At 40.3% G+C, this 14,144-nt stretch overlaps 1 protein-coding gene across 2 annotated transcripts in view; it reads left to right on the forward strand.

The window, feature by feature from the left end:
- Positions 1 to 14,144, forward strand: part of JAM2 (junctional adhesion molecule 2) — a 34,603-nt gene that overhangs the window by 11,919 nt on the left and 8,540 nt on the right. For both annotated transcript variants that reach the window (XM_038187800.2, XM_027449265.3), the window contains exons 2-4: positions 8,445 to 8,510; positions 12,420 to 12,533; positions 13,808 to 13,960. In XM_038187800.2, coding sequence (XP_038043728.1) covers positions 8,445 to 8,510; positions 12,420 to 12,533; positions 13,808 to 13,960 — 333 coding nt within the window. The remainder of the gene's footprint in view (positions 1 to 8,444; positions 8,511 to 12,419; positions 12,534 to 13,807; positions 13,961 to 14,144) is intronic.

Consider the following 14,144-nt stretch of genomic DNA (forward strand, 5'->3'; position numbering starts at 1 on the left):
AAATGAAATTCAGTCAAATGGCACCCCACCCCCACCTACTGGAAATGTCTCAATCCCAAATTCACAAAGCATTACACAGCTTCTCACGGAGTATTTCCATTTTTCCATTTAAAGAGTGTTTCCACTGTTTTTGGTGAGACTGATTTATTTATTTATTTGTTTGTTTGTTTGTTTATTTATTTATTTTTAATGGGCACACTAGCTAGAATGAAGTCATCCCAGTCAGCAAGAATTGAATGTAAGGAAGCCTGTGCAGAGCCCTCTTTAAAAACTCACCCCAATGAGCTGTTTTTGCATCCGTTCCCTGTTAGCGTAGAAGTATATTCTGGGTGAATGCTTGCTTCAGAGACAAACTTTTTTAAGCCACCAGATTTCAGATGGATCACCTTTTTCAGTGGGGGACATGTAACAATGCTGACTTGGTTTTGATTATTACTTTCCTGAAAATGAGACGTTTGGGTGTAGTTGTTCTAATGAGCTATCCCACCTGCTACTTGGGATCTCTGCAGTGTGCAGTTCTGGCTCATTATGTGTTCCTTTAGCGTTAAAAGCCAGAACTTAATCTGTACACATCCTCTGCAGTGCAGTTTGTAGAAATGCTTAGGTTAATCACAAAAGGGGTTGAGAAGACCTACTGGGAAAAACTGTTATAAACTTGAGAAGGGACTGAGGATGCACAGGAAATTTGGTTCCAGCGTATATGGATGAGACTACGAATTGAAAGAGACATTCGCTCACTGAAACAATGTGAAATCTACTTCCATGTGTGGAAATCCCAGAGGCCTGATGGCTTTCCTTGAATCTGGAAACAGGATCTTACCTTCAGGGAGTTAGATGACTCCTCTGGCTCTGAGCAAGCAGGAACTCCAGTTTTACGTGGTGTATACCGGAATCATAACTAATGCTGGCTGTCACAGTTGGAAAGCAAATTAAATTTGTTTTCAGGCTCTTTTAGGTTTGTGTGTATTTGCAGGTATATAAATGCCCAACTTGAAAGTGTTTATCCTTTTGAAATTGCCCAGCAGTTCCAGCAAAAGTCACTTGAGCCTGGTGCAGACCTCTGAAATCTAGCATGAAACTTACGAAACTTGTCACGAAATGTGACCTTGATGGTTGTGGGTTATTTGAGTTGGTTTTCTGTTTGTTTGTTTGTTTTTAATTGTTGTGTGGTGGGTTGTTGTTTTTTTTTGGAGGGGATTGCTTGTTTTTTCCGCTTCCCCAGCTCTTCTGTATTTCAGGGCTGATTTTACGGTAGATGTAAATCAGCCTGCTACTATTGACTTCAGAGGACCATGCCGGTTTGCACCAGGGACCCAGCCTTGTTTTGTAAACTCGGTCATTGTGCTATGACTATTTCTTGAGGTATTTGCACAGGCCAGTGTTCGGCTGAAGCATTTCTTCAACTCCACTGCTGCATGTTACATGAGGCGTGTGCGACAGCAGTGGCAAAGAGACATCTCCTTGCGTAGCCCCTTCTAATAGTTTTTTTTTAACCCAATGGCACCAAACACAAGTTTTGAGCATCTGGATCCACCTCAAAGCAAGCATTGGGGCCCTGCCTGCGGCCTGCCTATGCGCCTTGCCTGGTTGCTGTGGAAACCGCTGTGGAGCAGCACCAGTGAGCGGGAAAGCGGCCCTGTTGTGGGGCCTGGCCAGGACAAAACCCCATACCCTGGTGTCACAGGCTCCATGGAGACAGCGGGAGCAGTGGGTTTGAGTCTTGTGAAAGTCAGAGCTATGAATGCTCGGTTAATAACATAAGCTTTCTGGATTGTCTGTCTGCTGGGTTGCAGTCTGCACTGCGTTGAACCTGTGCAAGCTGTGGAGGAGAAAAGGAGGCCAAAAAAAAAAAAAAAAAAAACAAACTTTGAAGGGAATGGAATTTTACATTTTGATTATAATTATTATTTTTTTTTTAATTTCCCACACCATGTCACACAGTAATTTGTGTTGGGTCTGCTGAAAGCACTTAGGAGGCTGTTTAGTTTCTCTGGAATTCATTTACTTTGGTGTTCAGTTTCCTTGGAAAGGCTGACCTAAATAATCTCCCCCTGTTTTGTCCCATGCCGCTTGTTTGTTATTCCCTGCTTTTTCCTCTACAAGCACTTCCAGTTCAGTCTTGCCAGGCCTGACCGTCCTTGGGGCTGTGCTCAGAAACAATCACTAACATGATCTTAAATCTCAGGACCACTGCTGGTAAATTCAGATAATTCATTCTGAAAATCACAGTTTCTCTTTATTCTTGACCTTCTAGTTAAGTAAAAATATCTTGAAAGTAAAGGCATCATCGGCTGGTGTGCCAATTTCATATTGTACCGAGCAGTTCACATGAAGCTGAGCATTAGATCATCCCTAGGATGGCGTCATGAATGAAAACTTCTTTGCTAGTCTGCTCCATAATTGAGGCATTACAACAAAAGAGCTCTTCCCCCTCCTGTGGGACTGAGAGCTTCTCAGATCATCCAATACCAGCTTTCAATACAGGTAGAAATCCCACTCCGATGTACTTTTGTCTTTCTGACAACACTGTTACTGCCCTGTGTAACTCACAGCTGGATGAACCTGAGGTTTTCTGTTCTGTTTCTCATGTTATTTCCATCACAAAGGCAGAGTTTCACTGACACTGATGTTAAAAAATACTTTCTCTAACAGATGAGTGTGAAGAATTGTTTTCATTTTTATTTTTATGCTATATTAAATAAAACAGCAAATTTCTGTATTAAGTTCTAGACCTCTGGATGTACAATTAGTAAAGAAAAACTACTTGATCAGCTTGGCCATTTAAACTCTTTGTCACTTTAACCTAAGTTTTCTTCTGAAATAACCTAATATTCTGAAATGTTTTGAGAAACCAGCCTAAAGTACACTTTGCTTTGTTATGATATAGGTTTTGCAGGCAAGGTACCTTAAAACTTGACTGCTTTGTCTCGAGTATCTGTAGACAATTTTTTCTTCTGAATCTGACTACCTTTGCTGTTAATTTGAGAGCTTTTAATGAAAAAGAGTGAAGAGAGTGTCTGATGACTTACCCAGCAAGACACGTAATGTGTTTGCATGTTAGATTGCTAACTACCCTACCATCTGGATGCTGGCCTTGTTATCAGCTTCAAATGTATGGCTTTGCTCATGGGAGCAGACAGAGGGGAGAATTACTCCATTACTCAGTGCATGGCTCTGAGCCTGGGCTGGAAGGGGGAAAATTGTCACAGGGTTTGGGGAAATTTTTTGTTGTTGTTTTGGAGGGATTGGGGGAAAGGTCAATTTTTGTGTCATATACTACTCAGCTATAGAGTTGGAATTTTAATTTTCTAATAGCTGCTCTTCCAGAAGAGAAGCCAAACCAAATAACTGGATTTAGCAGTTTTTTTGGTTTAAGTTCCAAAGTCTCTTCCCATCCTCTGAAAAACTAGTCCATTTTTCCATGAAGAAGAAATTCATCAGGAATTAGAAGAGGCCTTGTAGAAAAGGGGGAGGTGTGGGAAGGAAGAAAGGCTATCAGGTGTTTATGTGCACAAATCAAAGTACCTTACAAGGCTTTTCATAAGATTATGATCTAGTTATAGAAAAGTTATATATCCTGTGGCATAAAAGTTAGGCTGTTACTCTGCCTATAAATTTCTTCCCCTATCCCCTTATTCTCTGTCCCTTCTGAATATCTAAAAGCTTACTGCCTCTGTACCTCTGTCATCCCAGGAGTAAAGGCCAACATACAGCATTTCTAGTACTGTTTAAGGAGTGAAAATAACTAGTCATATGTTTTTCCTTCAGATTCAAACACTAGCAGAGCACAGATGCAACTAGAACAACTTCTTTGTAGTGCCAGGAAACCAGCACTGCATCATATTGAGGAGCAGTTTTCCTTATAACTGTAAGGTCTTAGAAACTTAACTAAATTAAAAGCAGTTTCTTCAAGCTGGTAGAAAAACTTCTCGTTTGTCACTGATGTGTGGATAACACATGTACATGAGGTAGGATCTCTAGTATGTATTTTTTTTGTGGTTAAAAACATCAACAAGGGCTATGTCCTAATCAGCCAGTAAGAGTGTTTAAAATCATGCCACATATTTCATAGTGTGTTAGATGCTCTCAGGAGCTGTATGTATTACCACCAGCTCCAGTGCCTACATGACTAAAACTTGCCTTGGTTAAGTCCAGCAGTTTCTAAAACACTACAATAGTGCTGCTGACAGCTACGACACAAGCACAGGGGTGACTGAGAAACCCCTTAAGTTCCTTTTATGTTTTAGACTCAGTTTGTCAACCCAAAAATGTGCCTTCTTCCCTGGATTACTATGCTTTACGCACTCAAAACACACCTAGTAAACTATAAACTTGCAATCCACATCTGCATTTTAGTGGACTCTTTCTTACCACTCTACAGCCTCTGCGTAAATTGAGACTAATACCTTATTTGTTTTCTGTGGCTAAAGGTGTGCAGGGTGTTGGTTTTTTTTTGTGAAACATAAACTCTGCCCAAAGTAAATCCTGTTCTATCATTATTAAGATTCGAGAATATTTGTAACTCAGGATAAATGAAGGATGGAAGTGGAGCTTTTTTCCCTTTTTTCCCATCATGTTTGGTAATTTCTTTTAGCCCTCGTCTGAAGTTTGAGCACTTAATGCCCTATTTATATTTCCTAATGAGGCTACTTCACTCAGTTCAGGCTACATTTTGGTGCATAAATCACTGATTTCAGAGATTAGTTAAGGACTCTGGTGCACACTCCGGAGACTCTTGCAGTGATGAAGGCTGTTAATACTCCAGATCTCCCTCCAGCATGATTGCTGGAGGCTAGCATTCGCCAAGAAGAATGGATGGAAGACAAAAGCAGCTTAAACATTCAACTGGCAACAGCAACATGGCTGGGTCAGACCTGTGGTGTGAGCCCTGGTTTCCACCCACCTCCAGGTAACACTGTTCTAACCTGCCAGTGCTACCCTGAGCTGGGTGGCAGCCTTTCAGTTGCAGTGACCATATTTTGGACTCCTAAGAAGAATGGGAGTTAATCTCCTCTGAGGTGATACACAAATTCTGTCCAAAGTTAGGTAGCTTCTCCTCTCCTGTTCCTCATTTATGGACTATGCCATCTATGGGTACTTCTCATAGGGAAAAATTCGGCAACGGAAGAGCCAAGCCCCTTGGGGGTGTTTAAATGACAAGATCATGGCAAGACTCAAGGTATCATTTGATTATGTAATGGTCAGCTTCCTGTTCTCTGGTGGGGAGTACGGTAAGAGAGCTGTCTGCATTATCGCTTTATTCTTGGGACATCGGACTTCCTATACTTGCAGCATCCTCTGAAATCCTTTGTTCAGCTTTGCCCTCGGCCACCTGCTACTTAGAACTTGGCAAAACAAACACCGAGGGACTGCGTTTTCTCTTGTACTTATAACTCTGTTTTGATTCTCTTCTCATGTAATTTCCTCCAGGCACCACTGTTTCCTTTGATTTGGTTTGACTAATGTGCTTTTCTTTGATTCCTCCAGCGTCAGTTTACGGCTGTGTGAGGGATTATCAAATGGAAAGCATGCGTTTTGTGGGCCTATTTCTAAACAAATGAAGCTGCTCCCATGTAAGGGGGGGGGGGGGGAATAAGTCTGTGTATAAAAGTATTTGATGAACAAAAAGTTTGGTGGTACAGTAATCTGTCATCTTTTCTCTGTTGGTCTTTATATCGTGAATTAAAATGCAATGCTTGAGTCTTGGATTCTGAATAATTGGCAGACACTTCTGAAAGGGCATTTTAAGGAAGAGGTACTCTAGCTTTGAAGACCTCTTCTGTTTTTCTGCTTGATCGAGCTTTGATTGTCACCCCTCTCTGCACCAGCTTAATTTACAGTTCAGACTCTAGCACTGCTTGAAGAGGAGCATGTTTATGTGTGGTTTGTGTGTGATGAGGAGGGCTGTGTGCATACTGAGTATGATTTTAATTTTTTTCTGGCATATTTTGTACATACTGCATTGCATACTAGGGTCCCTGTACATTCGTAATTCCCTTGATGCAAGAGGAATTATACAGACTTGATGCAACTGCAAGCTCACAATACAAACTGCGCAAAGTAATAACTTCCATGCAAATAAGTGCCATGATCCTGCCCCAGAAGTTATAAAATATTATTTCTTATTGTGCATTCTAACCTGTGAATACTTAAAGATTGGTGAGCTTCATGACCTCTGTATTACGGAGGAAGAGAGAGAATTGTCAGGTTTGTGAAACAGTGGATGCAATAAAGTGTTGAACTGCATGTGTTCAGGCTGTTTTGTGTCCAGAAAGAGATGGCTGATGTGCCAGTAATTTATAAATGGCTTTAATTCTTCCCCCAACATGTCCTAGACATCCTAAGTGTTAATCTGTTATCAGGGCCTCAGAACAAAATTGTCTCCCCCATCATGAGAACATGAAGGAAGATGTTTCAGTAGATAACGTGATCTGTTATCTGTTGGTGTATAGGATGCTTTTTTTTAATTGTTCTAGAACCAGTATAGTTCGGGTTAAAATAAAAAGTTTATTTTCTTCCCATAAACCTAAGTAAGGCTTAACAAACATAAAGGAAAAGTATTTCATCCCTTATTCTAGACCAGGCTTGCACAAAATCGGAGATGTGCTCTGTGCATATGTGCAGGAGCAGCTGTAACTCTGGGAGGTGCTGGAGGAGAGGAGGGCTTCCCTCTGGTGTCAGCGGGGTTCCTTCTGTGGTTTGTGTTCTTTTTTTTAGAAGTCCAACAAGAAAGTTTCCTTTCTGGATCGAGTGGAAAAAATTTGCACGCACTATTTATAGTGGAAATATTTTTTGCTATTTCAGTATTATAAGGGAACATAAATGGCATTGCTTGAACTGTCGTCTTCACTTTATATTTACTTTCATGTTATACTTTCATATTACAGACTTCTGCTGTAACTATTTTGGAGTGACACAAAGATGACAATACAATTAAAGAGTATTGAGGACAGCACAGTTAACACACAAATTTGGATCCTTTGATAATCTGCACATGTGAAAATTCACTTTTTGTTGCCAAGTATGAAGCAATATTCTTGTAGAAATGAGAAATGTTAGGGTTTCATTTGGAGGGAGGTGGTGAGATGTGTAGGAAGCAGCAACTCTGAGTGGAAGTGCAGGTGTACTGGGTGTGGGTGCCAAGGTGCTGGCAGTGGGGTGCTGTGGGGATGCGGCATGAGGCGATGCATGTCTTCAGATCAACACTGGATGTCCTTGGTATGCATAATGGGGGGGCGAGAAACTGATTCTTGAATAAAGGAGGTCTGTACACACAAGGGAGGCAAATAGTGAGATGGGATTAGATTAAACGGAGTAAGGCTAAACTAGTTTCTGTCAGTCAGAGCACATTACACCCTTATTTTGAACCAGCCATATTTCTAAATGTTGGTGATGGCGAGAGGGACTCAGTTGTTCATACCCTCTGTAGCAATTGTTCGGTTGGCTGATGCAGACATAGGAAACGGGATGTAAGATGAGTATCCATGCTGTCTTCAAAACCAGTCTGAACCACTGGAATTTGAGATGCTTTTGAAAATAATGTAAATTTGTGTAAGGAACTGTATTTATCTTTTAGTAAGCAGTTTTAACCACTTGGTAGGCTTGTTGCTTGCCATGGAGTAACCAGAAAAACTGATGGACTGTTCTGCCCTGTAGGAACACTTCTGAATCATGAGGGAATGCACACTGGTGTCCTTTCTTGAGGAGAGCAGCTCTCAAGAGAAGATGTATAATGAGATGCAGTGAGGGAGAGGGTAGCTTGGTGGGGATCAATGCGGGGCTAATGGTGATTTCATGCATTTTTTCTGGGTCTCTCTTGTATTGAGTATACTGAAATTCCAAGAATGTATGCTTTTCTTTTCTTTTTGTTTGTTTGTTTGTTTCTTTTTTTTTTCTTTTCCTTTTTTTTTTTTTTTATCTGTTTCATATGAAACTATAGAAATGTTGACTCATATTTTCTTCTCAGTTCAACAAGCATTTGAGGTAACTGCTAGTTACTGCTTGCATGTGTTATCCTGGAGAAGTAGTGCGTGGTATTCTTTATTAAACAAGTCTGCCTTGTAATAGAAGTACCATGGAAAATACACTCACAGATTAATAAAGTCTCCAGAATTAAAAACAGACTGAGATGTTGCCACAGTATAAAACAACGCCTATTGTTTATGTAGTATTTCTCACATGTAAATATTATCATGCCATTGTAAAAGAGAAATATTACTATTTTCTTTTACAGGTGCCAGGACATAGAGAGAAAGATATGAATTGTTAAGGCCACCCACGTGGCCAGCCCTGTTCTAACTCTTAGTCCCCATGCCCTCTAGCAGAGAATATCTAATCTGTTCTGTGTAAGGAAATCTCAAAAACATTGATTGTAACTACTGAAGCACCTATGAAAGTACAAGTTTATTGCTGAATTGTCTTTTTTTTTTTCTGTTCCCTTGCAGGTCGTAAGGCGACTGGAATTTCTATTGAAACAGATAACAAAAATGTAAAAGCAGAGGAATTTAAAGGTACGGTATGCACATTGCTCTGATTAAAAATATATGGGATAAATACATGCAAACTATGTAGACAGCTGGGCAGTTAAGATTGTGTTCCTTTTACCTGTGGGGTATTGCTCCTACTCTCTCTGTTGACTCTTATTGTAACATTAGTTTTACCCCATTTTAGGTTACTTGTGGACTAGATGCTCTCCAGAGGTCCTTCTCCACCTATTCTGTGACTTGTTTCTCAGTCCTGATATCCCACTCTGTAGCATCTGTCTGGTTTCCTTCCATGTAAAGTGCTGAGAAATGATAGAAAAGAGAGACATTAATTATCTTTTTAAAGAGAGACATGAGGAGATAGAGGGAGAACAATTGTAAATCAGCTATTCTTGGTATCTGTAATTTAATGACTATTTTTAATTGCCAGTGACTATAATCTCTGTTTTAAAATATATGGATATAACTTATTATCTGTAAACGCAATCACTTTAAATAATCAGATACAGAAGTTAAGGAGGCAAGGAAGAAAACCTGATGTTTGGATAGGTGAGAAAGAGATGCTAGTAGTGTGTAGGTATATAAGGTTTGTAGGCTATGGGTTTCTTTGTTTTTATTGCATTTGTTTAGAATGCAGAGAGAGCGAATTTGGGAATTAAAAGAACTGTTTGCTGAGGTTTAGGCTTTATTCATCTGTCTGAGATAATGATGAAATAGTGATCTCTGAAACTGTCAGATGTATTAAGTATTTTTGTCACCTTTGAGGAAGAAAAATTTAGAGCTCAGTACAAGACAGAGGAGAGAGGAGCTCTTGAGGTAATGTTAAAGCTTGATGGGCTTCATGTTCTCTTCTTTGTCTTCTCTTTTTTTTTTTTAAATGTGTGGCTTGTACTTTGTTCTTATTTCTATAACAGAGTGAGATCAGTTTAACATAACTAAAAGCTTTGCTCTTTTCTTTATGTGTAGCAGCACCAAGGGAACAGTAGCAGCTGATAGACTTAGCTATTCATCCAAATGCAGCTGATTTGAAATGAGTTTTTTTTTTCTCTTCCAACTCCTGGTACAGTTGAGGAGGGCTAATCAAATGATCGCCCTGGACCAGACATACATCCAAAAGTAAACATTGTCCAGACCTCTCCAAGATCCAAGATGGTTCTTCCCTGACTGGTAGACCGTGTGCTGATGCACAGCTTCCTGTGGGTCCACCATAATGAAAATCAAGTAGACCTGTTCTGGAAAATACTTCTCACTGAAGAAAAAAAAAAAAAAAAGGCAGGAGAAGAAGGGAACTATAACTAAAGGGGGGATTTTATTATGGTGTCTCCGTTCCGTGTTTATTCCTCATCTTCCTTTCTATACCTTTTGTGTGGATAAGATCAGTGGAAGGGCATTGATACTAGCATTTTCTGAAAGGAAGATAATGTGGCATGCAAGGCAGGAGCAGCTCAGCTCCTTCAGGACAGAGGTGACTTGTTAAGCTGAGAACACTTCAGCTGAGTTGTCTCTGTGTCAGCTAACACAGACTTGCTCATGGGCCCTGCCAGCTGTCACAAGGTCAGTAGCAAAAGCAAGCTGAGCTTGAATGATGGCTTTTCTTTGTTAGAAGGATACAAAAACAAAATGGAAAGGAAACTTTAGCAAATCTTAAGATTCAGGAAGCCTCCACCCATCCACGCAACCTGAAGTCAGGAACCTCAGGCTTCCTGAGTGCACAGCATGTTTTTCGTAGCAGCCAGTGCATGTGTAACATGTTTCTGGCAAAGAATGCACTCCTGCCCCAATTCTTCTTTCAAGTCTGGACAGTTTTTCCCCATGAGGGATTCTCAAGGCTACCAGCCCGGCCCCTTTGAAACATTTTGTTTCTCCACAGAACAGACCTGGGAAATGAGACAAAAGGGTGAAGGGGTAGATCTGCTGGTACCTCTTAATCGCACTGCAGCCCTTTTTGCTGAGGTTGGAAAGGAGGGTGACAGTTAATGCCGACGGACTGTGTGTTTGATCAGTGGATGTTTGTTTGCTTCCTGAAAACTAGAGAGGCACTGCCAACACTTTGAAGGCCTTTGATCCATGATGCTCTGCCCTGTATTGGATGATGAGCAGTTGAGATCAATGCTGTATTTATTTCTTTTGCAAAAACTCCTGGGAGATGCTAAAGTTCACTTTATTAATAGATTCAGAGCCAGTCAGATGTGTGGCTGGAAACAGTATTAGAGGAAAGAATCCAGACAATTCTTAATAATACTTTAACTTAAGGTTTTCGCTGGAGGAAAGAAAATATATACATTTTCCAGCATGCTGTTCCACTGACAGTGGAACTACTGAAATGCTGGGTTTTTCCTGATAATTCGCCCATACAGCTCACGTCTTCTCTCCCTCTTCAGTTCCCCTGTAACTCTAGCATTGACCGTAGGCCACAGCTACTATGATGCAGACTCCATGTTAGAGATGGCATGTGCTTATGCCCTGCTGTGAGGGAGAAAGAACAATTGACCTGTTTGGTCTGGTTTCTACCCAGCTATGGCAACCATAGTAAAAATCAGCAACTCTTGAAATCTCAGCCTCTGTGTACAATGGTGTCTTACTGCCTGGCTGCTGGAGCCCAGCCCAGTGTGCCTGGAGTCCTGGGCGCCTTTGTCCCAAACTGACAGACGCATTTGCTGCTTTTCCTTTTGCAGGTTCAGTCAGCAGCAAGGCTCAGTGTGTGTACCAGAGATGCATGTGCAGACTGCCACATACAAAGTGCTGCTTTCATCAGTACCCACATGGAACACTACCTGGGCTCATGTAAAATATTAAATGTAGAATACCAAGCATCGTTCCTTCACTTTGGTGTTTGGAGTTCATTGGTGGAAGTGCTCATACAACAAACACTCTCAGGGTTCAGAAGCACATGCATGTTCTTGGATCCCCTGAATAGCCCTGCTACCCCTGCCTGGACCCTGGGCTTCCTACTTGACAGTTCACCCAGCCTGAGGTTTGCTAGTGAGTTACGTGCCCACAGGCATACCAGGTTTGGGGCAAGATGCAAACACGGCACATACACCACACACCACTTCCAGCAGCCAGTGCCATAGGCTCAGGGGTGCCTACACCCCCAGTGTGACCCCAGTTGCTGGCCCCAAGTTATGTCAGTCCCCTCCCCTCCATCCCTTCCAGCCTGGCATTCCAGGCACACGTGCTTCAGGACTCGCCAACACACTGCTGAGATCTGTGGCTTTCCTACTGCTGACACAGAGACTGCACTCGCTGGCACCACAGGCCCATCAGTTTAATTGGAGACTGATGGTCTTTGTCATGGTGCTCTGTCTGTCATACTTGTGTCTCTGGTTTTGTTTGTTGCTGCTCCCTTATTATTATCAATTTTGCATTGGAAAAGTCCTTGACTGGATAACCTTAATGAAGCAGACTCTCACCATCCACATACCCTCAAAATAACCAAGGTGAAATTGTAACTAAATAATAGAATATTTAACCATCTTACTGGTGTGTTTTTCATATGCATTAAGTTATGTATTTAACCAGATAAACTACTGATAATGAACTCTGAATGGTAATTCATAATATGGATGATAACTGGGTCAGTGTCCTTTTTTTTAATAATGGTTTGCTCACTGACAAAAATATTGAAACATAATATGAGGGTAGTAGTACAGAATCTCTGCTCATCCAACATGTGAATTCCGATCCAAAGGCCACCTAATTAATGGGGAAATTAGTAGTTTCTGTTTCCCTTTTGTAGTTGCATAAATCTGGATAAGGTCTGATGACATCGCTGTGAGGAGTAGATCTGGGCCTTGCTGACTGCTCAAGATACATGAAGGGGGAATGTTAATTTTATGGAACCTGATTGTGTACCAATATAATGCTGAAAGCTCTAACTTTCTCTTTTGCTTTTTGTTCCTTTGTTGTTTGTTCATTTGTTTGTTTCCTCCTTAGAGGCTATTCTTAGTTGCAAGCACAAATTTTCAAAAGGGGTGAGCCTAAGAATAGAATGGAAGAAAATCCAGTCTCAAGGAGTTTCATTTGTCTACTACAACGGTGATTTTACAGGTAAGACAATACAAGCTTAGACTGATGATTTAACTTGCCCTTCTCTAGCATACATATCAACTGTTTCTTGGGGAATAATAATAGGAAAAGGACTGAAAGAAGATGCTCGTGACTCTTGTGCTGAACTGAACATCAGCCCTTCTGAGGAAAAGAATATTTCCTCAGGGGAAAACAAAGCTTTTCTTAATAAAATCTTTAGTGGTTAGCTACATTTTGAATGAAGTTAAATAAAATAAAACTGGAGACAAGAAAAATGACCCTGCATGTTTATTGATTTTTTTTAAATGAAATTACATTCATTCATAAACTCCTTTAAAACTGTTGAAAGCTCTGCACTCCTATCTTACAAAGAGGTTTCTGAAACCTCCTGTAGATCAGGGGGCTTAGATATGACTAATGCAACATTTTTTATATACATTCAAAAATAAACTCAGCAGTACGTTTTAAATTATTCGTATCTACTTTTCGGAAGTAGAATTTCTGCTTACATGTTCTTTAAAAGACATAACACAGCTTTATGTATTGAAGAAAATACAGGTCCCTGATACACGACAAATAAAGAGAAGTAAATAAAGAGATGTTTATATTACTTGAGAAGTAAAATAAAGCAATTAAAGCAATAAAACTCTCACAGCAATGTTGTTGGTTTGTAGAGCTTGCAAGATGTGTAGATCTTGTTGATGAACTTGTTTTTTTCTGCATATATTTCATTTTAAAAGATGCTAGAACTCATGATTCTGTTTGTGCAAGTAAGTTTAATTTCATAACAAGATGTAAAATGAAGAAAATCTCATTATAGGAAGTCCGATGGCAATATCCTTTGCTAATTCCTTCAGTTTTTTTCTTGCCAGGTTAAAATGTCAAATACTTTGCTGTGGTCAGAATCATTTCTGTAAGAGAAGTAAGTGATTGCCATCCCTCCAAGTGGAAAATTACTATTTTTTTTGTCACATGACTAAATCTATACATGCTTTCTTGAAATGTCCACAGATTACCAAAAACAAACAAACAAAAAAAGCGCATTTCATCTTCCAAATAAAAAATGTCATATAGGTTTTTGAACTGAGTTTCTTTTTTTTGGACTAAATGGACAAGTTTATGGAAGGTTCTTAATGTCATGGGAGGGGGATTACATGCTGCTCCATGGTGATAGACAGCTAACACTGAATAAATGAGCAATAGTGCACAAACTGTATGTGATTTCAGAGCAAGCCAGTGAGACAGATGTTTTCTATAAGCGATGATCAGAAACCACTGTTTGTTCTCTTTTAAAGGTGACCTTAAAGACCGGGCAGAGATGCTGAATACAGGAATCCGTATTAGGAATGTGACTAGAAAGGATTCTGGGACTTACCGCTGTGAAATCAGCGCAAAGAGTGAAGAGGGGCAACGCCTGGGAGAGGCTACCATTACTCTCACAGTATTGGGTAGAAAGAAACTTTTTCTACTTGGGCTTCTGTAAAGAAATTGAGTGATGGCAAGAGGTGTTGCGTGCAGGGTTGTCCATATAGTGTGTGCCTGTTAGATTTTTTAGTCTTCCTTGGGTTGGGTTATAAACATATGTTCATGCATGGATTCATGTTCTGTAATGTAGTTCAAAGAACATAATTA

This window comes from Anas platyrhynchos, chromosome 1, assembly GCF_047663525.1.
Source record: "Anas platyrhynchos isolate ZD024472 breed Pekin duck chromosome 1, IASCAAS_PekinDuck_T2T, whole genome shotgun sequence".
Classification (NCBI taxonomy): domain Eukaryota; kingdom Metazoa; phylum Chordata; class Aves; order Anseriformes; family Anatidae; genus Anas; species Anas platyrhynchos.